Below are 24,989 nucleotides of genomic sequence, written 5' to 3'. Positions count from 1 at the left end.
GAGTCTTAAAGGGGCCGCGTCTCCCGGCCGGCTCGGCCGGATGGAGCCCCCGGCGGCCAAGCGCAGCCGGGGCTGCCCCGCGGGGGACGAGCCTGGGACCGGGGCCCGTCGCGGCCGCCCCGAGCCGCTGTTGGACCTCAGCGCCAAGCGGGTGGCCGAGAGTTGGGCCTTCGAGCAGGTGAGGCCCCGGCCTGCCCCAGGCCTCACACCTCGCCCCCTCCCCAGCGGCCAACCCCACCCCCCCGCGCCCCGCGCCCCGCGCCCCGCGCCTCTCCGCCCGCGGCCCACCCGGTCCCCATTCAGGCCGCTTCTCTCCTGAGAGGGACACCTGCCCAGAGACTCGCACTGCTCCATTCTTGCCTTCCGAGTCCCTGTTCCGCCCTCCAGGGAGACGACCCCAGTCTCTGCAGGGCCTACCCAAGACGCCCCTGTATCCCCGAGACCCACCTGGCCTCCCCAGATACCCGCACTGTGGGACAAGAGGCAGGGTCACTGAGGGAAGGGCTCTGTGCCCCTCCTCCCACCCCTCCTCCCCCTCCCTCCAGTCATTCGGGAGCCAAGATTGGGGTACCTGGGCCTGAACACCTGGAACCCCCTACTCTGTGACTTGTGGGTGGAACCCCGCAAACCCCCTCTCCCCTGTCCTAGTGTCCCCCAAGGAGATGGGAGGGTACGGGCGTCAGTCCCAAACCGGCGACTTCTAGTCTGACTTTGAGGGTGTTCTGTGCTCGGTAACTCTTCCTGAGTTAGGACGGGTGGGTTTCGGCTGACTGTGGATGGAACAGGCTGATTCACGACCGGGAAATCCCTCCTTAGTCATCTGCCAACTGTCAGCAGCCCAGTCACTGACTCCCCCTTCTCCTGGAAACCTGGGTAGGGCTTCTGTGCTGTTCACCCTGTGTGACATGCTCAGAATAACCCTAAAACCATCGTCAGGGCGCCCACAGATCTGCCGTGGCTCCGCCAGGTGCTGAGAGAACTCTGCAGAGCTTCGGGAACCCTTTGGGAGCTGCTCTCACATTGAGGAAACCGGGGCACAGAGAGGTTGAGAAACTTGTCCAAGGGCGCCCAGCCGGTGACTAGCCAGCTCAGATCAGAACACAGCCTCAAGCAGCCCCTCCCTCCTAGGGGCTTTTCTCAGGGAAGAGGCAGGGGAAGAAACCCCAGGGTGAACCTGGTCTTGGGAGCTGGAGCTCCTTGGCTTAGAGATCCTGAAGAGATGAGTTTGCCTGGTCTACGGAGCGAGTTCCAGGGCAGCTCCAAAGCTACCCAGAGAAACCCCGAAGCTGTGACATTGACCCTGTGCTGTGGTTTCAGCATCTTGTGTCCCTGTGAGGGTAAGAAGCCATCCCTAAGCTGAACAGAGAGAGCACTAGGACTTCATGTCCTTGATTATTCTTATACTTGTATCTAACTTCTTCTCCCCTCAATGCCCAAGCTATAGAAGGGCTTTAACCCCAGACCCCTGGGAAACTGGCTGTAAAAGCTTGTAGAGTGCTAACTATGAGCCAGGCACTATTGTAAGTAAATACTATTGTATTGAAAGCTATTTTGTTGCTGGGACTTTCACAGTGTTACCCAAGCTGGCCTTGAACTACTTGGCTCAAGTGCAGCCTCCTAAGTAGTTGGGATTTCAGGGTGTACCACCTTTTCAAGGACTCACTGGTGTATACATTTTATCTCCCCAGTCTCTGTAGGATGGTTGGTTTTCACATTCCTGTTTCACCTGTGGGAAAACAGAGACTCAGAGAGGTCAGGGGAGCCTTGTAAACAGCACGGCCAGGGTTCCAGCCCAGGTTCCTGACCCACCAGCTCTTCCCACAGGTGGAGGAGCGGTTCACCCGGGTGCCGGAACCAGTTCAGAAGCGCATTGTGTTCTGGTCTTTTCCACGAAGTGAGCGGGAGATCTGTATGTACTCATCACTAGGCTACCAGGCCCCAGAAGGCGAGCAGGACACCCAGGTGCCATTTACCCGTGGGCTGCACCTGCTGCAGAGTGGGGCTGTGGATCGAGTGCTACAAGTGGGTGAGTGAGCATCTCTGTTCTGGAGGAGGCGGGATGGAGGAGGGAGCTCCCAGTCCACCTGCTTCAGGCACAGCACTGGGGAGGCAGAGGCTAGTGATGGAGAGGGCGGCCTAAGCTGCACAGTAAGAGCCTAGTTTAAGGGGGGTACTAAATACCTACTATATAAAGCTAGGTATATTATGGTAGATGTCAGAGATCAATCAGAACTTCAGGAGACTCGGGGAGAGGAAGGTGAACTAGAAAGTGGGGTAAAGAAGGAACAGGCATTGACAGGAGGACCCAGGTAAGGAAGAGGACAGGTGGAGTTGGTGTTGGATCTCAGAGGGGCCTGCTAGAGGGATTGAGACATGATGACAGTTGTTGGAGAACTTGGGCTTCACGCCGGCCTTGGAGACAGGATTATGCGCTGGAGGGGAAAAGTGGACCTCAGACAGCTGAGCTGAGGAATAGAAGAGGTAAAAAAAAAGAAAGAAGCAGGGTCTCAGGAAGGGTCAGAGGACTAATCCCAAGGAAGAGCCAGTTCCCGACCTCAGACGGAGCATCTGTGTTGCATGGCACAAATGATGCTAAGGCTAGACATGGTGGTACACACTTGTAACCCCAGTGCTCAGAAGGCTAGGACCAGAAGGTCTCATATCATGACCACCCTGGACAAAACAGTGAAACTCTGCTTCAAAAACCAAAGTGGTCCCGGTGTGATAGCACATGCATAAGGCAGAAATAGATAGGCCAACTGAGGCTTCATAGTAAGACCCTGTCTCAGTGCTAAACAGGATGATCATAGGCCTCAGTGGCTGGACCCAGGGAGAAACCAGTCACACAAATTTTGTGTCAGAGAGTTTGAAGTTGGGCAGCTGTGTCCTGGAAAAGATTGTGATCAAAGGTTTGCAGCCACATATGGAACAGTAGAGTGACTATAGTTGACAAAAATTTATTGTGTATTTTATTAAGAACTAAAAGGAAGAAGTTGGAAGCTTCCAAACACAGAGAAATAATCACTGTTGAAGGAGCAGGAAAAGCCAGTTACCCCGATCTGAGCACCATGCATTGTATATCCTATTGAGTTACCACATCGTATATCATGAATGTGCACAACTATTATGTGCTGATGGAGCAAATGACAAGGCTAAGGCCGTGAGAGTGGACTCAGACCTCAGGCAGTGGGCCCAATGAGCAGAGAAGGCTGGGTTTGGGGAAACAGGGAGGAAGATGAGGGAAAGGCCTTAGACCTAGCATCAAGCTTAGAAGAGGGGTAGTAGTGTTTGAGCTAAAAAAAATGAATAAGACAGTTCTTGGCTTCCCATGGTAGCAGGTCATGGCTCAGCTGTGGTGACCCTGCCTGGCAGCCTTGTACCCCTTTGCCTGGGCATAACCTAGCCACAGGCCCCATGGCTGTCCCTGGTATGAGGAAGCCGTGCCTTGCATGACGCAGGTTGCATCAGGCTGCCCAACCAGTCGGATGAGCCTGACAGACACTCAGGACTGCCCAGAACTTGCTCCATCATCCCATTGCCCTCAAGTGCCACAGGCCTTTGGCATCTTCTCAGGAAGTTCAGAGCTTCTAAAGCTCAGTTGTAACCATAGCAACCAAGGGCTTTCAACCTAAAGCATTTCAAACATTGTGTTTACACTGATAATACTATCTAGTGATCATTAGAATAAGGACAAAGGAACAGGGGAGAGGACTCATTTGGTTAAATGCCTGCTGCTCAAGCAAGAGGACCTAAGTTCAGGTGCTCAGCATCTGTGTAAAAGCAAGGCACAGTGTTGCATGCCTGTACCCCAGCACTAAGACAGAGACAAGAGGATCTCCATGACTAGCCTAGTCAAAGGGGCTAGCTTCATGTTCAGGGACAATCTGTCTCAAAACTAAGGTGGAAACCCAGTATAGTTGTGCATGCCTTTAGTCCTGGCACTCAGGAGGCAAGCACATCTCTGTGAGTTTTAGGCCAGTCTGGTCTATATAGCAGTTCTATATGAAACAGTTACATAGACAAACCTTGTCTCAAAAAAAAAAAAAAAAAAAAAAAAAGATAAACAAGGCAAAGAACAACTGAGGCACCCCCCTCAAGAAAATAGGGATTTATTTGAGACTTAACTTTATGTCAAGTCATTCTAAGTGCTTATCATAAGTAACTCATTCATTTATTAGAACCGCACAAGGAGATCGTCGTCGCTGCATCTGGACAGATGATGAAACTTTTGCACTGGATTTTCTCAGCAGGGCTGTGCATCCAGGTCTTGGGGTGATCCGGTCCACAGTGTGTGTTTTTCTTAGGGTTCCACCTCAGTGGGAACATCCGAGAACTGGGGGCCCCAGGAGAGCCAGAGCACCTCTACCACGTCTCCATCAGCTTTGACCGCTGCAAGATCACATCTGTGAGCTGTGGCTGTGACAACCGAGACCTCTTCTACTGTGCGCATGTGGTGGCCTTGTCACTGTACCGCATCCGCCATGCACAGCAGGTGGAGCTGCGGCTGCCCATCTCTGAGACCCTCTCTCAGATGAACCGTGATCAGCTTCAGAAGTTCGTCCAGTATCTCATCAGTGCACACCACACTGAGGTGCTACCCACTGCCCAGCGCCTTGCTGATGAGATCCTCCTTCTGGGCTCTGAGATCAACCTGGTTCATGGTGAGTGGAGAGAAGGAGGGGCCGTGATGCAGAGGCCGGCAGAGTGGGTACCATCATGTCCTGCTTTGGGGGATGTCACACACCTAGAGAGAGGCACATCTGGAGGAGTCTGACCCTAGGGCACCTGAAATAGGGCATAGGCCAGTCATCTCAGGACTGGGAAGGCTGAGGTAGCTTGAAACACAGTGACACCCTGAAGTCAAGCAATGTGCAAAGGCAGGAGGGTTCAATCTTAGTGTGAGGTGCCCCACAGAGCGTGGGGTATTTCAGAATTCCAGGGTAAAGGCTGAAAGGTAAGTGTCATGGCGAGTTATGGATCGGTCTAGGAGGTGTTGGGGAGGATCTGCCGCTGGTTTGCTTGGCTATAATGGTGGGAATATAGCAGGTAGATGAGTAGTGGGCCATGGGGTTATGTGGGTTCCAGGAGGTTATGAGTCATCACCAGGGGGAGCTGATGTCATGGAAGGGCATGGGGATGAGCAGATGGGTAGCTGAGTGCAGTGGCAGGAGAGTGGGACGACCTTTGGAGCTACAGAGTGGGGCCCTGTCTTAAAAAACGAAAAGAAACAAGACAGTAGTGGTGCAGACCTTTAATCCCAGCACTCAGGAGGCAGTGGCAGGTGGATCTCTGTGAGTTCAATACCAGCCTGGTCTACAAGAGCTAGTTCTAGGACAACCAAGGATACAGGAGAAACCCTATCTTGAAAACTCAAAAGAAGAAAAAAGGGAAGGAAAGAAGAAAAACAGGTGCATACACCAGGGACTGATGGGTAGGTGTTTGGGAGGAACATGTGAGTTTGAGGGAAGCATATGTGTGAACTGGAGTAGTTTGGTGGGTGGACAACGTGGCTGATTGGCAGATGAATGAGGTGGGTATTTTGAGTGGTCAGACTAGGCTGTGGGCATGGAGGAACTGGTGTGGAGGGGAAGAGATGCATAGAAACTGGCTAGTATGGATGGGCGGTGTTCCAGGTGAGAGGATGGAGGAGTGGCTGGGGGTTTGTGAAGATGCGTAGACAAGTGGATACAAACAGTTTCTACAGAAGAATGGACTGCTTACCTAAATGAATGGAGGGGCTTGTAATGTTTGGTACAGTTAGGCAGATGGACAGATGGATGAGCCAATGAGCAGATTTATTTTTGGTTTTTGGAGACAGGGTTTCACTGTGTAACAGCCCTGGCTGTCACGGAACTCCCTTTGTAGACCAGGCTGGCCTCGAACTCACTGAGATCCATCTACCTCTACCTCCCAAGTGCTGGTATTAAAGGTGGTCGCCACCACCGCCCAGCTAAGATGTATCCATGAACAGTTATATGGATGGATGGGATGATGGGCAAAGGGTGAATGAGTGAGTGTGAGCGGCAAGTGTACTGGTGGTGAGTTAATAGGTGGATGGCCAGTGTGACCAGACAGAAGCCCTGGTGGGGTCGCTTCTGGAAGCACAGAGTATTGATTTTGGAGGAGTGGACAGAGGGAGGATTGACACCCTCTCTCTCACTCTACACTTGTTTGTTCACCCCAGGTGCTCCAGATCCCACGGCAGGTGCGGGCACAGAAGATGCCAACTGCTGGCATCTAGATGAGGAGCAGATCCAGGAGCAGGTGAAGCAGCTGCTGTCCAATGGTGGCCACTATGGGGCCAGCCAGCAGCTGCGCTCCATGTTCAGCAAGGTGCCAAGGCTGGGGGTGGACAGGGCAGAGGTCCTGTTGTGTCCTTCCCTTTCTTACCTCCTGCTACTCTGCATAGGTGCGGGAGATGCTGCGGGCACGGGACTCTAATGGGGCACGCATGCTAATCCTCATGACTGAGCAGTTCCTGCAGGACCCTCGCCTGGCCCTGTGGCGGCAACAGGGTGCTGGCATGACAGACAAGTGCCGGCAGCTGTGGGATGAGCTGGGTAAGGCCTAGACCCTAGGGTGAAACCCACACCCCGGCTCCCACTCATTAGCATCTGTACCCAAATCTTCCCTCCACTTAACACTAAGACCCCCAGCATGCTGGCCACCCTACTGGGTCCTGGAACTCCCAGAGAGAACAAGACACAAAATCTGGCTCTTGGCTCTTCTGGGTGTAGTATTACATGGTTAGAGCTGGAGATATATCTCAGTTGTAGCAGGCTTGTTGAGCATGTATGAGACCATGAATTCCATCTTCAGCAAGTCTAGATAGATACATGCATGAATGGGTGGGTAGATGGGAGGATGCATCCATGCATGGGTGTTTAAGTACTGTACAGTTTTGTCCCTTGATGTCCTTGGAAGATTGGTTTCAAATCCTCTAAGACACAAACATCTGGAATGCGCAAGACCCTTATAAAACCATATAGTGTCTACAGAGAGTCTATGCATATCCTTTCTGTACAGTTTGTTTTGTTTTTTATAAAGGGTCTCAGTGTAACCCAGGCTGATCTCAAGCTCACAGTACTGCCAGGGATGACCCTGAGTTCTTGGTCTTTTCCTTCTCCACCTCCCAGGTGCTGGGGCTTTGTAGTCACCACTACAGCTGTGCCCTGTGTCATGATAAGAGGCATGTGGAAAGTGGGGGAGAGGCAACTCGCGAGGCACCAAACCCGGGCTTGAGCCCTGACTTAAATTGGTGTGACCAGGGCGAGTGGAGTTTGTTTCCCATATTTCAGTTTCTTTCTCTTTTTAAAAGTTACATTTATTTATATTTGTGTGTATATGTATGGGCATACCATAGTACACACATGGAGGTCAAAGGACAGCTTGTGGGCGTAGTTTTCTCCTTCCATATGTGGGTCCGAGGGACTGAACTCAGATCATTATTCTTGGTTACAAGCACTTTTCCCCTCTCGTTGGCCATATTTTATTTTATTTCCTTACCATAATGTGAGGAGACACTGAGTTGCAGCCCATGTTCAGGGTGGGACGTGTGCCTAGGCTGCAGCAGTTGCTTCTTAGCCTGTGTTCATGATGTTGACCTAGATGCTGAGCCTCTCTCTGCTCTTCAGGGGCTTTGTGGGTCTGCGTCATTCTGAGCCCCCACTGCAAACCAGATGAGCGCTCAGGCTGGCTGCAGCTGCTTGGCGCATGGGACAAGCTAGAGGTATGCCCACTGGAAGAGGGCAACTACTCTTTTGACGTCCCCGGCCCGCAGCCTGCTCTGACCTCCAGGACAGGTAAGAGAAGGCCTACCACCTGTTTCTGACAAAATCGTCACAACTCACTACAGCTCAACCTGTCACAGTTACCCTGTCCCAAGAGAGAGAGGGTAGGAGACATGGAAGGGGCCCCACTGCTTGTCCTTCCAGCCAAAGGGAGCAAGTGCTAAGGGCAGAGGTAATGATGTCCTTGAGGATGGTGACACAGCCTGCTGGACCTCCAGTTAGCAAAAGAGAGACGACGGACAGGAAAAGACAGGAGCCCAACAGCGGTGGGATGGGAGGGGCAGCGACGCGGGTGTGGGCAAGACAAGTGAAGAGGGAGATAAGGAAAAGCAAGAGCGATTAGAAAGAAGCAAAGAGACTGAGGGGAGACAGAACAAGAATGGCTAGCGGGGAGGAAGGAGATGTCCGTAACCTGTGTGCCAGTGCTGTGACAGGTGCCAGCCCCTACTTTCCCTTGGAAGATTTGCTTCAAGAATTCATATCCACCACCTGCCTAGGGTAGAACCCTGAGTTGGCACCTGGTGGGAGAAGCTGGCTAAAATTTGTTCACCAGCACCACCATTACTACACGGGGTACCCCTCCTGCAGGCTCAGAGGATGAAGAGGAGGAGGTGACAGCCACCAGTCCCCGTCGTACAGTGTTCAGCCGAGCACTGCAGGCTGGGGAGTTGCACTGGAATGACAGCCACCTGCAGAGGATCCTGGCCAGTGATTCCTGTGGCCCAAGTCTCACTGGCAATATGGGAGGTGACAAACCAACCTTTGACCCTCAGGGCCACCCCATCTGGCTGGGTGAGCCCTTCCCTACTGCCTGTGCACGGGTGGATACTTTGCGTGCCCATGGTTATCCCCACAAGGCTCTGCGGCTCGCATGTGCCATAGTCAACACTCTGCGGCTGCAGCGGCGACACCAGCTTGAGAACTACAAGCAGCAAAAAAAAGGTGAGTGAGGGCACAGGCTCTAGGACCCAGGTGTCCAAGAGATGGCAAAGAAGGTCTGGGTACCACCTAGCTCTCACTCTCTGTATCATAGACAGAAAGGATTTTATCATAAAAAGTGCTGGTTGAAACTGAAGCACTGTGTGGTGGGAGAATTCTATGGGTCAGGTGCAGTTACATGGTAAAGTCTTGCCGGGCATTGATGGTGCATGCCTTTAATCCCAGTACTCGGGGGGCAGAGACAGGCGGATCTTTGTGAGTTCGAGGCCAGCTTGTTCTACAGAGTGAGTTCCAGGACAGCCTGGGCTACACAGAGAAACCCCATCTTTTTTTTTTTTTTTAATGTATACAACATTCTGCCTCGATGTATCCCTGCACACCAGAGGAGGGCGCCAGATCTCAGTACAGATGGTTGTGAGCCACCATGTGGTTGCTGGGAATTGAACTTAGGACCTCCGGAAGAGCAGCCAGTGCTCTTAATCTCTGAGCCATCTTTCCAGCACCAAAACAAAAACAGCCATGGTAGAAGCATCTTATTAATTAATGCCTGAGGCCTTGGGTCTCAGTCCCAGCAACAAAAGAAAAAGGACAGAAAAGAGTAAGAATTAGGCCAAAGTGCTAACAGGTATGTGCAGCTCTTGAGCCAGTTCCCAGAAGACACCACAACTGGCCACCAGAACCTCATCTTGCACATTGCCTTGGCCACCACTATTCACACGCAGGGCAGCTGCCACAGAGTAATGGTAGCATTCCCATTATTTATCCACTTTTCATGCAAGGGAGGCTGGGAAATGTAAATGCTTCCAGACCCTGTAGTAGGCAGGTTTCCACAGCATGACCCTCAAGAGTATGGTTGTAGGGTGGAAAGAGAGAAGCCTGAAGAATAGACTAGTTGTAGAATTTGCTCACTTGTAAACATGGCAACAAATTGAGTTGTGTTTCAAATATAACAAAGATTTGAAACATAACAAAAGGGCTATGGGTGTGGCTCATTGGTGGAGTGCCTACCTAGCATGTATTTTATACCTTAGTACTTTATAAGTTGGGTATGGTGGCCCATGTCTCTAACCCTAGTACTCAGGAAGGGGAAACGAGAGAGTCAGAACTTCAAAGTCAGAGGTCAAGGCCCGTCTAGACCATCTGAGAACCTGTCTCAAATACAATAAAATAAAAAAGCAGGGCCAAGAATTGGCTCAGTAGGTAAGGTGCTGGTTGATAGTGCTTCATGAGAATCTGAGGGTCTGAGTTTGTTTACCCTTTACCCATATAAAAGCTGGGCATGTCACTGTCTCCCAGGGCTGGGAGTTGAAGGCAGGCAGATCGTAGGGTCTTGCTGGCAGCCATTTTGGCTGAGAAGGTGGGCTCCAGGACTGAAGGTTCACCAAAGAGCTCCTGTTGCAAAAGATAGAGCTGGCTGGAAGAAGGCTCCAAACCCAGAACTTTATCCTCAGTATATCTATGGGGCATGCACACACATGTGCACATGCATATACCACATGCACACAAGCACCCTGAACAAAAGAAAAGATGTTGTGCCTAAATCTGAGGACAGAAGGAAGCCACTCTCTGAGTTCTTGGCAGTGATGCTGACAAGTGTGTAAGGGAGAGATGGACTCTGTAATGGAGGTGTCAGAGCTAATCTCCAGATGACTTAGGGAACAGCACAGGCGGAGTTCCAAGATCAGGGGAGGTCAGTGGATGAGCGGCCTTACAGGGCATTCAGGTGTCTATCATAGAAGAATCTCATACTGCCCCTTGAGGGGCCTCCAAGGTGTTTGAGCTTGGCTGCAGAGATGGGGAGGGGGTAAGGCTAGGAGAAGAGAGTACTGCTTTGCATGTTTCAGGAAGAGGGGGTAACTCACAGACTGGCAGATAGCACAGAGGGTTGGTGTGGGGTGGGAGAAAAAGCCTCCAGAGTTGAGTGGGTGGCTGCATAGAGCCCACCTCTTCCCATACAGAACTGCTCCAAAAAGGTGCTACTTGCCTCACAAGCACTGAAGGTTGGGTGGGCCATCCCCTGGATCCCATTGGCTGCCTCTGCAGGGCACTCCTGGAGGCCTGTCGACTGGAGGAGGAGCCTCACTCTCTTTACCCAGGTACTCACCCCGAGGACCCCTGCAGGAGGACCAATACCCACTCTTTTGGCCAGATATTGTCACATAGCAAGCTTAGCTTTGTCTGTGTGTCCTCCCATGGCCAGGAGCCAGTAGGCTTAGCTTTCTCAAAATGAGGCGGCCATGGCCGGAGCTAAGAAAGTTGGGACTCTCCCTAAACCTCTCTCCAGCTTGGGGCCAAAGGGTGGGAATGTATCTAAACCTCAGCGACCTTGGATGCATCTCCCCTAGACTTGGCCACAGAGAAGCGGAAGCTGTCCTATCAGCACGTGCCAGTGCCAGGGAGCCCTGGAGAGTCCTACCTGGCTCTGGCACTGGAAGTGGCACTGCTGGGGCTAGGGCAGCAGCGGGCCCTTCCGGAGGGGTTGTATGCCCAGGACAAAGTGGTGCGCAATGAAGAGCAGCTTCTGGCCCTGCTGGAGAAGGTGGAGCTGGATGAGCGGCTGGTGCAAGTTTTGCGCAAGCAGGCTGGGCTCCTGTTGGAAGGTGAGTCCGGTCTCGGCCAATACTCATAGCCCTATAGGATTAGGTGTGAGGTCGTGCCTCATGGCCTTGCTCTGCTCCGCCACCATCCAAAGAATAAGCCTACTCTGATGCTAAAACCTGTCAACCCACCACATTGTAAAGCCCGCCCCATATTCTAGCCCCGCCCATGCTCTGACCCTATTGGCTCATTGCTAAATCCTCTCCCCGTGTTGCTGCTGCTGGGGCTGGAGCGCCTCCTCATTCTGTAGCTTCATTCTTCACCATGCGGTGTTGCTTAGGGACCCCTCTTATGCTCCTTTAAATGTATCTGGAGCTCAGGGATAGTGGAGACTGAGGTCACCTTGTCCCTTTAGGAGGCCCTTTCAGTGGCTTCGGCGAAGTGATTTTCCGGGAGAGCGTACCCATGCACACCTGTGCCCGATACTTGTTCGCTGCGCTGCTGCCCCACGACCCAGATCTGGCCTTTCGCCTGGCACTCCGAGCCATGAGGTAAGGGCAGGAGAAGGGAGTGAGGAGCTATGAGCCCCACCTCCAAGCTGGGTCTCAGTCTGGTTAATGAGGTCCGCGGCCCATGCAACAGAGTGTTTCTCTGTTAAATGGAATTGTGTAATATGGTGAACTTGAGAATGATGCACAGCTACAGGCCACACGCGTGCTCAAAGTGCAGACCTTTTCTAGGAGGATTGTGTCAGCCTATCTGCGGCTCAGTGGAGACTTGGGTAGCTGGTTTCCTGAACTGGGGTCATGATGTAGCAGTACCCTGCTGGCCTGGGTGTTCTAAGGTTGAGGTCAGTGCCCAGCATTGCACATATGACATGTCTGTTTTTCCTGCAGTTAATATTTCTGTTCATGTTTAAAATATGCATAGGTTAGTGGCAACATTAAGTCATTCTACAAATGCATGTGCCCTAACTTTGAACCAAATAGTGGTTGTAATTGCAGTATCAGCAAAACAGTTAGTGCATTCCGCCTTGTGCAGATGGTGCTTCAGGAAATGGGAGACGAGCAGAAAGAGGGAGGACTTGGACAGAAAGCTGCAGTTTCATATGCAGGGTTTCAAGGGAACCTGGCAGAAAGATGCTCAAGACAGTGGAAGGGAGCTTAGAAGGGCTGTGTAGGAGGGGTGTTCCAGGCAGTCACCTGGGCTGCTGAGTGAACCTTTGTTGACTCTCTGTGGGCACACTGGTGCCCAGAACATCTGCAGGAGTGACGTCATCACTTTCTCTTCTGTGATAGCTCACATAAAGGAAATGTACCTTCGGAGCTCCCAGTGTGGTGGGAGCCAGCGAGAGGAGGGAAGGATACAGGGGTGTATATGCATACACATAGCTCCTTCCTGTCACAAACTGATGGATTCCCAGGGCATCTAAACAATGTCTGGCCCTCTGATGGGGTTTGTTTTTGTTTTGAAGCAGAGTCATATAGCCTAGGCTGGCCTCAAACTCTCTAGTAGCCAAGGCTGGCCTTGAACTCTAGATCCTTCTCCATCCCCCTGCGATTATAGATGTGTACTACCACTCTTAGCTAAATATATTCTTTTGTTTGGTTGTTTTTGTTTTTATTTTTTAAGATTTATTTATTTATTATATATACAACATTCCTTCCATGTGTGCCTGCAGGCCAGAAGAGGGCACCAGATCTCATTATAGATGGCTATGAGCCACCATGTGGTTTCTGGGAATTGAACTCAGGACCTCTGGAAGAGCAGCCAGTGCTCTTAACCACTGAGCCATCTCTCCATCCCTGTTTTTGTTTTTCTAGACAGGGTTTCTCTATGTACCCTTGACTGTCCTGGAACTCACTTTGTAGACCAAGCTGTCCTTGAATTCATAGAGATCTGCCTGCCTCTGCCTCTGGAGTGCTGGGACTAATGGTGTACATCACCACACCCATCTTAAATGCATTTTCTTAGCAGCCAGGTGTGATGATGACAGAGGTCTGTAATCCCAGCACATTGAGTCTGAGTTGGGATCTCAAGTCCCATACCTGGTTGGGCTACATAACAAGACTGGATCTCAAAACCTAGGTAGTTGATACATGGTGAGAGAGAAAGAGAATGGATGGTAGTGGGATGTGTGGATAATTAGTTAGATAGATGATAAAGACATACATGTATTTTGTCACCTATGATCCAGCTTTTCCCAACCCCCCACCAGAAGCTCCAACATAATTTCTATTCATCCCTTCTAGAATATCACCTGTTATTTATTTTTATTTTTTCTTTCTTTCTCTTTCTCTCTCTTTGGGGGGGTATGGGATGGGGGTTTTCTGTGAACTTGCTTTGTAGACCTGGCTGGCCTTGAACTCATAGAGATCTATGTGTCTCTGCCTCCTGAGTGCTGGTATTAAAGGCATGCGCCACCACTACCTGGCTAAGACTTTTTTTTTAAGTACTTTCTTTTTTAAAAGTAATTTATTTTTATTTTATGTATTGGTGTCTTGCCTTCATGTAGTCTGTGTGAAGGTGTTGGATCCCCTGAAACCACAACGATAGTTGTGGGTGCTGGGAGTTGAACCTAGGTCCTCTGTAAGAGCAGCCAGTGCTCTCAGCTGCTGAGCCATCTCTCCAGGCCCTGGCCTGAGACTTTCAAACTTCTTGCCTTAGCCTGTGGAGTGCTGCCAGGGCACATGTGGGTCACCATGGCTGGCCTGTTTATCTGCCTTAGCTTCCGTTTGTGTCTGAAGTGGTGTGGTGTTCCTCCCTGTGCCTGACTTACTTCAGTGAATGTAATGCCCTCCTCTTCCAGACTGAAAGTGGTAGTGTTGCATTCTGTTCTAGGACTGAATAGTATTCCTGTGTAGGTAGGTGTTACATTTTCTGTAGCTGTTCATCGTGTTCATGTGTGTTGACTATCACATGTGGCCATTGCGAATTGTGGTAGCATCTTGTCTCTTTGACATACTATTTACTGTGGACATGGCCCAGCAGTGAGATTGCTGGGTTATATGGTAGTTCTATTTTTAGTTTCCCCAGGAACTTCTGCTTTCTATGATGGTTATACTAATTCACATGGTAACTGTAGATAAACTTCTGTTTTGTTTTTTTGTTTTTAGAGCGGAGGACCAAATGCAGGACCTTGTGCTTACTAGGCAACTGTTCTAATATTGAGTTTAGACCCCAGCACTGCAACAAGTTCCTCTTTCTCCCCATCCTTGCCAGCATATATATATATCTTCTCTGTATGATAATAGCCATTAAAATTCTAGCCATTTTTTGCTACAGTGCTGGGCATGGAGCCCAGAGTCTTTAGCAGACTCTACCAACTGAGCCGTGGTCTACCCCTCCAATGCCTCACTGAAGATTCTAGGCAGGGACAGAATGAAGAAGTGGCAGCCCCAGTCACCCTGTGCTTGCTTTTCCCCTGTCCCAGGCTGCCTGTACTCGAGACAACATTCCCAGCTGGAGAAGCTCACCCTAACCCACTGGACTCCATCATGAGCAACCGCTTCCCCCGTTGGTTCATCCTCGGCCACCTGGAGACCCGTCAGTGTGAACTGGCTTCCACTATGCTGACTGCTGCCAAGGGTGAGGACAGTGACAGCCGACCTTCTGGTGCCTGGTGCTCCCCTGACCTCCTCTTGTTCTTGTTCCTCTTCCATTTCTTCCCCTCTTATCCTCCATTTCTTTGTTGTTTTGTTTTTAATTTTCTTTCTTTATTTTTAGATTTCACTTATTTTTTATGTGTATGAATGCTTACCTGAATAGATGTCTGTGCATCGTGTGTGTTCTTTGCCCGTGGAGGGCATCCGATCTCTTAAAACTGGATTATAGACAGTTGTGAGCTGTCATGTGGGTGCTAGGCGTGGCTAGGAATCAAACTCTGGTCCTCTGCAAGAGTAGCCAGTGCTCTTAACCTCTGAGCTGTCTGTCCAGCCCATTTTTGTTTTAAGATGTGGTCTCACGATGAATTCTAAGCTGGCTTGGCATGCGCTGTGTAGCTCACAGTGGCCTTGAATTATGATCTTCTACCCTTAGTCTCATGTCCTACCATACCTGCTCTGTTTCTTTTACCAGATTATTTTTTCCACTACTGCTTGCACATCCTCTGTAAGGAACAAGCAGTGTCTTCGCTCAATGCTGGGAGGTGGTAGCCGACAAAATTAAGTCCTATGCTCTGTGAAGATGTATAATCAACTGGCCAGGCCCTGGAGCACAGTTGTAGAGACCCTCCTTAACATGTGTGAAGTGCTGAGCCTCCCCAGCACCACAAACAAATGAGCCAGGGAAATGACAGATCATTTAGTAAAGCATTTACCACACAAGCATGAGGGAGCATCTAAGTTTAGTCCTCAGATCCCATATAAAGATGGGCCTAAGGCTAGGTACACCTTCCTTTATTCCCTGCACTTGGGAGGTAAATGCAGAGGCAGGTGTGGTTCAGTGCATTTGAGGCCATCCTGGTTTACACAGTAAGTTCCAGGCTGGCCAGAGGTACATAATAAGACCCTGTCTCTAAAGTAAAATAAAAAAGGCTAGGTGTGATGGCATACACTTGTCAATGCAGCACTGGGGAAGGGGAGACAGAGGATCCCCAGCATCTGCCATTTGCCCAGCCTTGATCTAATTGTGAGCTCCCTGCCAGTGAAAAACCCTGTTTTAGCTGGGTGGTGGCAGTATACACCTTAATCCCAGCACTCAGGAGGCAGAGGCAGAATCTCTGTGAGTTTGAGGCCAGCATGGTCTACAAGAGCTAGTTTCAGGACAGGTTCCAAAACTACAGAGAAATCCTGTCTCAAAAAGAAAAGAAAAACCCTGTTTCAAAAAAAAAAAAAATGTTGGGGGAAGCCGGGCGGTGGTGGCGCATGCCTTTAATCCCAGCACTTGGGAGGCAGAGGCAGGTGGATTTCTGTGAGTTCGAGGCCAGCCTGGTCTACAAGAGCTAGTTCCAGGACAGGCTCCAAAGCCACAGAGAAACCCTGTCTCGAAAAAAAAAAAATATTGGGGGAAAAAGGCGGGAGAGGTATCTCAGTGGTTAAGAGCACTGTCTGTTCCTGCAGACGACCAGAGTTCAATTCCCACCAGCTATGTATTGACTCACAAACTATCTGTAACTCCAGTTCCAGGGCATCTAACACATTTTGCCGGCCTCTGTAGGCACCAGACAAACCACCCATACACAATAATAATAAATATTTTAAAAAGGTGGACAGTGCCTGAGGAATGACACTCAAGCCTCCACATAAATGCATATACGTGTGTTCACACTCACATGAACACACAAAACTGGCAGACAATAAACAGAGATCACCATACACAAAGAAGGTAATGGTGTCACGTAGGACACTAAAGCAGGCAGCCTTGTCTTTTTCCTGTGGTACCTTAGGTGGGATCCAGGCCTTGTAGAAGCTAGGCCAAGCACTCTGCCACTGAACCACACTCCCACCTCAACTGGATGCTAAAACACAGATCCACATGAGACACAGAGCCCCACCCTTCTGACCTCACCTCACCCAGATGCCCGTCCCAACAGGGCTTCTCAGCACAGGAATTTGAAGGAGAAAGGGCCACAGTTTAATCCCCATTGTCTTGGGCAGTGGGCTGTAGCCAGAGCAGAAGCCCTAAGGCAGGTTTCCACCCGTGGTGTCTGAGGAACGAGAGAAGGACGGAGATTGGAGTGAAGCTCAGTTGTGGAGCTCCTGCCTAGAATCCCCAGTGGTGGACTGGGAGTGACTCAGTGGTGGGTACTGACCTAGCCTGTGCAATGCCCTGGGTCCCATCCCCAACCCTGCAGAGTTGCACTAGTGTGAGCAGACTGGTATGACAGGGCAGAGTGACGGGAGTGTGGGGTCGAGGACAGTGCTGAGGATTCTGTAAAGGCAGCACTGGGCTATGGAGATAGCTCCTGAGTAGAGTACATGGTTAGTACACACCAGGTTCGTCCCTAGCCTTTCAAAACAGAGAAAGCAGCCTCTTCACAGAAGTGCTGCCAGTTCCCTGCCATACACACGAGGTCCTGTGTGGAGGATTGCTGTGACAGGTCATTCAGCTCCATTTATGCTGGTGTTCCAACTGTGGCCTCTACTACTCCTTCCACCCAGGAGACACCAAGTGGCTACATGCAGTCCTGGGCTCCGTCCAGCAAAACATCCACTCTCCAGCCCTGCTCTTCAAGTTGGCACAGGATGCCTGCAAGACGGCCACACCAGCCAGCGCGCCACCAGACACCATGCTGCTGGGCATCGCACTGGAGCTTGGGCTGCAGGTACTCCAGATAACATCACCAGGAGGGTGCTGTGGGCCTGGAATAGATGAGTGGGAACCCTGCTCCTGGGGCAAAGGCTGACACAGGAGTCACACCTCTGAGGGTGGAGTTACAGACCAAACTTGAGTGGCAGATGTCACTCTAGGTTTGAGGCTGAGAAGGAGCTCATCTCCAGGACTGTGGTTAAAGACGGAGAAGGCCCAGGTGGGTAGGACAGGGCGGGGTCTGCAGATCAGGGGATGGCCCAAGAGGGGTCAGAAGAGGACCAGAGAGGGCTGCTAGAATGCTTGCCTAGTGTGCAGGAAGCCCTGGGTTTCAGCCTCAGCACCACAGAAGCCAGGTGTGTTGTGCATACCTGTAATTCTAGCATTCAGGAGGTATAGACAGGATCAGAAGTTCAGGGTCAACCCTGGCTATATAGAGAGTTAGAGGCCTGGAGGTATTATTTGAGATCCTGTCTCAAATAAATAAACCTATAAAAATCAAAATATGAACACAGACTAGGTGCTGGGGGTTTTACTATGTCCTGTATTACATCCCCAGTATAAAAAAATTTTTAGCTGGGCGGTGGTGGCGCACGCCTTTAATCTCAACACTCGGGAGGCAGAGGCAGGCGGATCTCTGAGTTCGAGGCCAGCCTGGTCTACAAGAGCTAGTTCCAGGACAGGCTCTAGAAACTACAGGGAAACCGTGTCTCGAAAAACCAAAAAAAAAAAAAAATTTTTTTTAATCAGAAAAGAAAGAAATAGATCCTGAGGTTGCCCTCTTGGTGCTTTTGGTTAAAATAAAAACCATGAGCCAGGCAGTGGTGGTGCTGCCTTTAATCTCAGCAGAGGCAGGTGGATCTCTGAGTTCAAGGCCAGCCTGGTCTACAGAGTGAGTGGCACGACAGCCAAAGATACACAGAGAAAGTATCGAGGGAGAGGGAGAGGAAGGAAGAGGACCCATGTCCGCTTCCCAAGACCTGCACGGCTGTTTACAGCAGTGTATAACTCCAGAACCAGAGATTGATGCCTTTTTCTGGCCTCTGCTGTCACCACACAGACATGGACAGAACACCAGTCCACACTAAATAAATAAAATGAAGACCATGAATAGGGCAGAGTCAGCCAATAAGGAACACCCTTGGGAGTGAGTGCTGTATGCGGAGTAATGCTAGCTGGGGGTTTGCAGCTTCAAAGAGGGACTTTCCTGGGTTGAGCTCTGTCTGCCAGGCCTCTAGCTGAATATCACTGTCCTGCCATGGCAAGGACCAGGCCAGCCTGCGTGCAGCCCATGGGTGAGTAGCCAGTAGAGGACATGGATATCTGGGCCCTAGGGTGCCTAGAAACTGAAGGGCTAGACAGGTATCACCCTGGTTATGGGGCCCCAGATAGTTGCAGGGACGGAGTATGTGAAAAATAGCTTCGTGTGGTGACACACACCTTCCATCCTAAACAGAACAGGAGGACCCGAGTTTGCAGATAGTCGGACCACAGACCCAACCTCAAAAACAACCAGACAAACCAAAGAACCTAAGAGTGGTTCTCAAGATGGCTCAGTCAATAAAGTACTTGTTTGGAAAATTAGGTCCCCAGAACCAAGAAAAAAAAATTTAAAGCTATAATCAGCTGGATATAGTAGCTGGATCTAGTGTGTCACCACCACTTAGAGACACTGACAAAGCGGGCAGCTCCTGGGCGGCAGCACCCAGGCTGCTCTCGACCTCCATGCGCATGCACTCTGTGGACGCGAGGCCTGCATACACACAGCCTAGGACAGCTCTCACTGTAGGCCTTGTCCTTCCCGACCCTGACAGCTCTAGAGATTGGTGAGGGGAAGACAGCACTGTGGAAGCTTACAGAGGCCGGTCCAGAGCTGGGGCCTCGACAGGCAGATGGGTAAGAGGTTTCTTTAAGGTGGGACCCTTAGAGGGCAGGTGCTTTGAGGCTGCAGGGAAAATGTCTTCTGACTTAAAGTATGAAATTTTCCAGAAAGAGGGGCTGGTTAGCTCCTTATAAGTAGGATTTGGGGAGAGGCTGGAAGGTCACAGCAGTGGTGGTCGGTGTTACTGCAGAGCCTCGGCCGTGTCGTCTTGGTTTATTTTCACAGCACCCATGCGGTGGGTCCTCCGTAAAGATTTATTCTTATGTGCATATGTGTGCTTGTGTGTTAGTATGCATGTTACATGCAGGTGCCCGTGAAAGCCAGAAAAGAGGGCATGCCTTGGAGCTGGAGTTGGGACATGGGTGCTGGGACCTGAACTCGAAGCAAGCATTTGAACCAGTAGCCATCTCTCCAGCCTCTGTTTTATATGGATATTGGGGATCAAACTCAGGTTCTCATGTTGACATGGCAAGTACTAACTGTAACTGAGCCATCTTCCCAGTTCTTTTCCCCCCCTTTTGGTTTTTCGAGACAGGGTTTCTCTGTGTAGTCCTGGCTGTCCTGGAACTTGCTCTGTAGACCAGACTGGTCTTGAACCCCGAACTGCCTGCCTCTGTTTCCTGAGTGCTAGGACTAAAGTGTGAGTATGTGTGAGTATGTGTGCATACATGTGCACAGAGAGTGTGCTGTATGTGGATATGTGCATATGTGTGTTGGTGCCCTCAGAGGCATCAGATCCCCTGGAGCTGGAGGTAAAAGTGGTTGTAAGCCACCTGCTGTGGGTTCTGGAAACCAAACTCCCACCCTTTGCAAGAGCAGCAAGTGTTCTTTACCACTAAGCACCTTTCCCAGCCCCTCCTAGTCTATATTTTTATCTCCATTTTTAAATTTATCTTTATTTTATGTTCATTGGTGTTTTGCCTGCATGTATGTCTGTGTGAGGAAGCCAGATCCCCTGGAACTGGAGTTAAAGACAGTTGTGAACCACCATGTGGTTGCTGGAAGGGTTCCAGGTCCTCTGGAAGAATAGTCAGTGCTCTTAACCACTGGGCAATCTCTCCTTTATCCCTCTTCTATAGAGCCAGAAACTGAGGCCAGAGAGATAAGGGCTCTCACCCAGGTCTGCTGCAGTAGCTCTGCCTCCAGCCTCCTTGGCCTAAGCCATCCGGCAAAGCAGGGCTCTGAGGACCCACCCTCCTCTTTCCCTGCAGGTGATGAGGATGACACTGAATACAATGACTTGGAGGCGCAGAGAGATGGTGCGCTGGCTAGTTAGCTGTGCCACGGAGATTGGTGAGTACCTGAAGGGGCCACTAAGGAAACCAGACAGGCCCCAGAAAAACTGGCCCTGACTGGAACGCTGTGCAGCCCTTTAACCCAAGCACTCAGGAGTAGAAGCAGGCGGATCTATGAATTCGAGGCTAGCCTGGGCTACAGCTAAGGCTTCATTGTAAAACTCTACCTCAAAGCAAATAAAACAAAACAAAAAGGCATGTCCATCCCCATTGCCAGCTCTAGGCCAGCCTGGGAGGGAGCGTCACATGGGATAATGGAGGTACACAGTCTGATGGTTGGCCAGACTGAAGCAGTTAGGAGTGGGGAGGAAGCTCCGGATGCTAGCCACCTCCATGGTTTTCTCTAAGTCCAGCCACTCCTGCTTCTTTGCAGAGGAAAATTTTTCTCTGCAGACATAGTGGTTCACCTGGAGCACTGAGGAGGTTGAATCAGGAGTCCCCATATTGTAGACAGCCTGCGCTCATAATGCGACCCTATCTCAAGACTCCATGGGTTAGAAGTGTGGCTCAGCAACAGGGTGATCATCACATGGCAGGGGCAAGGTTCTTGGCTGCAGCTCCATGGCACCAGCAGAAAGGGGTTGCAGCTTATTTGATAGAGTGCAGGCGTTGCATGCACTGGGCCCTGTGTTCTTCGGACATGGAGGTGCCTGTCTAATCCCAGCATGTGGGAGGTGGAGGCAGGAGGACCAGAAGTTGATCCTTAGCTACATAGCAAGTTTGAGGTAAGCCTGGACTGTAAGACCTTGTTTGTTTTTAATTAATTAATTTTATGTGTATGAGTGTTTTGCCTGTGTGTGTATCTGTGTGCCACATGTGTGTCTGGTATCTTTGAAGGCCGGAGTATTCCTTGGAGTCACCAATGGTTGTGAGCTGTCATGTGGGTGCTAGGATCAAATCCAGGTTCTGGAAGGGCAGCCAGTGCTCTTCAGTACTGAGCATCTGTCCAGTCCCATGAGACCAGTTAGGCGTGACGGCCCATACCTGTTATCCCAGTGCTTGGGAGGCACTGGCAGGTGGATCTCTGAGTTTAAGGCCAATTGAGGCTGCATAGTGAGACCCCACACACACACAAAGTTTTAGCATGGTCATGCTGGGAAGATTTAGAGCTGGTGGTTGCAGGGTGGGAAAGGAATGGCAGAGTCTTACACACAGACACACATCCTGCACCCTTCCCTCTCCTCACGCCCAGGCCCACCAGCGCTGATGAGCATCATGAAGAACTGGTACTCCTTGTTCACCCCGGTGGAGGCAGTCACTATTGTGGCAGTGACAGGCACCACACATGCCACTTTGTTGCGACTGCAGCTAGACACAGCCGGGCGAGAGGAGCTCTGGGCATGTGCCCGCACGTTGGCATTGCAGTGCGCCATGAAGGACCCCCAGAACTGCGCTTTGCCAGCCCTGACCCTGTGTGAAAAGAATCATGCAGCCTTCGAGGCCGCCTACCAGATTGTGCTGGATGCCGCAGCCGGTGGCCTCGGCCATGCCCACCTGTTCACGGTGGCACGATACATGGAGCATCGAGGCCTACCTTTGCGGGCCTACAAGCTGGCCACATTAGCCTTGGCACAACTCAGCATTGCCTTCAACCAAGACAGCCACCCCGCGGTCAACGACGTGCTGTGGGCCTGCTCACTCAGCCACTCGTTGGGGCGGCACGAGTTGTCAGCCATTGTCCCTCTCATCATCCGCAGCATCCACTGCGCACCTATGCTCTCAGACATCCTACGCCGCTGGACACTCTCGGCACCCGGTCTGGGCCCACTGGGGGCCCGCAGGGCTACCAAGCCACTAGGGACTGACAGGGCACCACTTTGCCAGCTCCTGGATGCTGCAGTAGCTGCCTACATCACCACCAGCCACTCACGCCTCACCCACATCAGCCCACGTCACTATGGTGACTTCATTGAGTTTCTGGGCAAAGCCCGAGAGACCTTCCTTCTGGCTCCGGACGGGCACCTCCAGTTTGCACAGTTCCTAGAGAGCCTTAAGCAGACCTACAAGGGGAAGAAGAAGCTAATGCTGTTGGTTCGGGAGCGGTTTGGCTGAGGGGCAGCAGCTAGCATGGGTATCCCCTTGCCTGCTTTCCTGAAGCAGGAGGCCCATGGCTACTTCAGGATCAAGTGTTGGAATGTGGGAGGCAGGTGGTGACACCATTCCAAGTGTGTGCCTAGGAGTGTGCAGACCAATGGGAGATCTGAGGGTCTGAAGCCATACTGCTAACTAGAAGCCTGCAGGGGTGTGCCTGGGCACCCCACAGTCAAGAGGCAAGCTCTGGCTCTCCCAAACTCACAGGGTTAGCCGGAGCTACCAGGACAAGGGCTGGAGGCAGAACTTTCCAGAAATTAGTTCTTAAATTCAGTATAGCAGATCCTCCAGAGCCCACCCAGGTGCCTGGGGACGTCACATCAGGGTATTAAATCCCGTGTGTTTCATCCCCTCCTACAGCTCAGGGGTCCTGTCCACTGCCCTGCGCTTCCAGCCCAAGCCGCCAGCACAAGTCAATGCCTCACCCCACTGAAGGAATCAAGAGGCTTTGGGCCTCTGCCACATACCTCACCCCCAAACACTCTGTCCAGCCAGGACCTGTCTTGTCTTGGGCACCAAGGTCACAGGGTAGGCTGGGGACAGCTCTCTGCTGCCCGGACCCCACCACTAGTAACTGGATACACAACTCAGGAACCAGGCTGCCCTCCAACCTGTGTGGGAGGCATAGACAGACAGCCAGGGATCCCACCCTGTCTTCCTTTCGCTCTACATGGCCGTCTCTGTTTCCCCACTTCCTTTAGTTTAGCCATTTCTGCATCTCTCTCCCTCTTGAGTCCCGGCTGCTGATAGGGGCATCCCTTTACCCCAGGCCTTGGCCTAAGGAGGGGATCGCCTCCACCCCAAATGAACCAGTCTTCTTTCTTGTATATTAAGGAAAAAGTTGGCATCGTTTTGTAACTTTTTTTCTTATTTATTGAATCCCGTACTGTATTCCTTTCCTTTTTTTAAAAAAAAAAACTGAGCACAACTTCTTTTTAACTTTGAGATTGAGTTACATTGCCCCACACACACCCAGAGCCAGGGCTGTTCCATTAACAAAAAAAAAAAAAAATCCATTTTGGCTTTTGGGCACAGCTTCAAGAGTGGGTCAGGAGGGCTGCTGGCTTTCTCCAGTAGCATGTGTTGACACAAAGAGCAATCTCTCCCTGGCAGCAAGTCACAACCTCTGAGTCAGACACTTATAATGCCTCTAGCAAAGTGCACCCAGCTTGGCGGCCCGGACGCCGCAAGAAATGACCACCAGGGGGCGCCTGGCTCCAGATAATGAGCTCGGGAGGTCGCGTCAGGTACGGAGTGCTGCTGGGGACGCCTGGAGCTGACGGGCCGGCGACTCCTGGGCCCGCAGCGGGATGCCCATTGCGCACCTGGGCTGCGAATGAGCCTCCCAGGTCTCAGATGGAGTCATCCCGGGGACGTTGTCTTGGTTTTCTTATTCTTGGGTCTTTGTATTCTTTACCCACTGACAAACTCGGTCATAGTCGAGGATACTTGCGGGGGTGGCAAGCTGGCCGCTATGGGGCGCTGCTATGGCAGCGCGCGAGGTAGGACACTACTGAAGCTGACCGCGTCTAGGCTCGTGGTGCGCCTTTGCTCAAGAGCCAGTTGGAGTCAACCCACCTAGCAGGTCCCTCAGTATTGAAGGTGCCTGAATCGCTGGCACCGTGTTGGGCAATGCATCCTGGCGTATGCAGATAACCTTCTTGAACAGTGCTTCAGCCTTCGCAATCACACAATACTCCCTCAAGGAACTGGAGTGTAGCACACAGGTTTGCCAGCTACTAATGTTGCCCTGCTATACCCAATGACTTCATATCACACCTCAAACCAAAGTTCCTTTCCACATTCATTCTCTCATATACCCCAGGGCTGAATTATCCCTCCAGTTCAAGCTGTCCCCAAATGTCACCTGCCCAGGATCTTCAGGTCCCACACAGCACCCTCTGACCACAGAAATAAACTTACACCTTCCTGGGAGCAGGTGGAACAGGGTTGGGGACAGATGAAGTCAGGAGCCAGTGTGGGGCATAGACGTGGGGCACCTAGGGACATGGAGTGCACCTAGGATCTCAAAACTCAGACACTGAGGGAGAACTGACTCGGGTCAGCCTGGTCTACACAGAGAGACCCTGTTTCAAAATATGAGGGAAAAAAGCCAGCAGTCCATAGTGGGAGGCAGGAATAAAGAGACATCAGACCTTAAAGAATGAAGCTGGGCAGTTTTTATTTAATTGGAAAACAGGCACA

At 51.2% G+C, this 24,989-nt stretch overlaps 1 protein-coding gene across 1 annotated transcript; it reads left to right on the top strand.

The window, feature by feature from the left end:
• The first annotated feature begins 10 nt into the window (after positions 1 to 10).
• Zswim4 (zinc finger SWIM-type containing 4) lies at positions 11 to 23,702 on the top strand. The gene is made up of 14 exons (XM_038312756.1): positions 11 to 178; positions 1,825 to 2,026; positions 4,305 to 4,661; positions 6,185 to 6,333; positions 6,410 to 6,560; positions 7,635 to 7,802; positions 8,379 to 8,732; positions 10,688 to 10,825; positions 11,075 to 11,329; positions 11,683 to 11,818; positions 14,701 to 14,855; positions 17,369 to 17,532; positions 20,610 to 20,691; positions 21,886 to 23,702. Exons 1-14 carry the CDS (start codon positions 41 to 43, stop codon positions 22,743 to 22,745), a joined length of 3,309 nt encoding a protein of 1,102 aa, XP_038168684.1. The 5' UTR covers positions 11 to 40; the 3' UTR covers positions 22,746 to 23,702.
• The last annotated feature ends 1,287 nt before the right edge of the window (positions 23,703 to 24,989 follow it).

The sequence above is a fragment of the Arvicola amphibius genome, chromosome 15, assembly GCF_903992535.2.
Source record: "Arvicola amphibius chromosome 15, mArvAmp1.2, whole genome shotgun sequence".
Lineage (NCBI taxonomy): Eukaryota > Metazoa > Chordata > Mammalia > Rodentia > Cricetidae > Arvicola > Arvicola amphibius.
Note: the sequence above shows the minus strand (reverse complement) of the source record. Positions and strands in the feature narration are given on the sequence as shown.

Bases quoted from the DNA above. Each gene is read 5' to 3' on its own strand.
- Zswim4 (XM_038312756.1), top strand. From the start codon at position 41: ATGGAGCCCCCGGCGGCCAAGCGCAGCCGGGGCTGCCCCGCGGGGGAC. The intron at 8,733-10,687 runs GTGAGTGAGGGC...CTTCCCATACAG, and splicing joins CTACAAGCAGCAAAAAAAAG to AACTGCTCCAAAAAGGTGCT. The intron at 14,856-17,368 runs GTGAGGACAGTG...CCTTCCACCCAG, and splicing joins TATGCTGACTGCTGCCAAGG to GAGACACCAAGTGGCTACAT.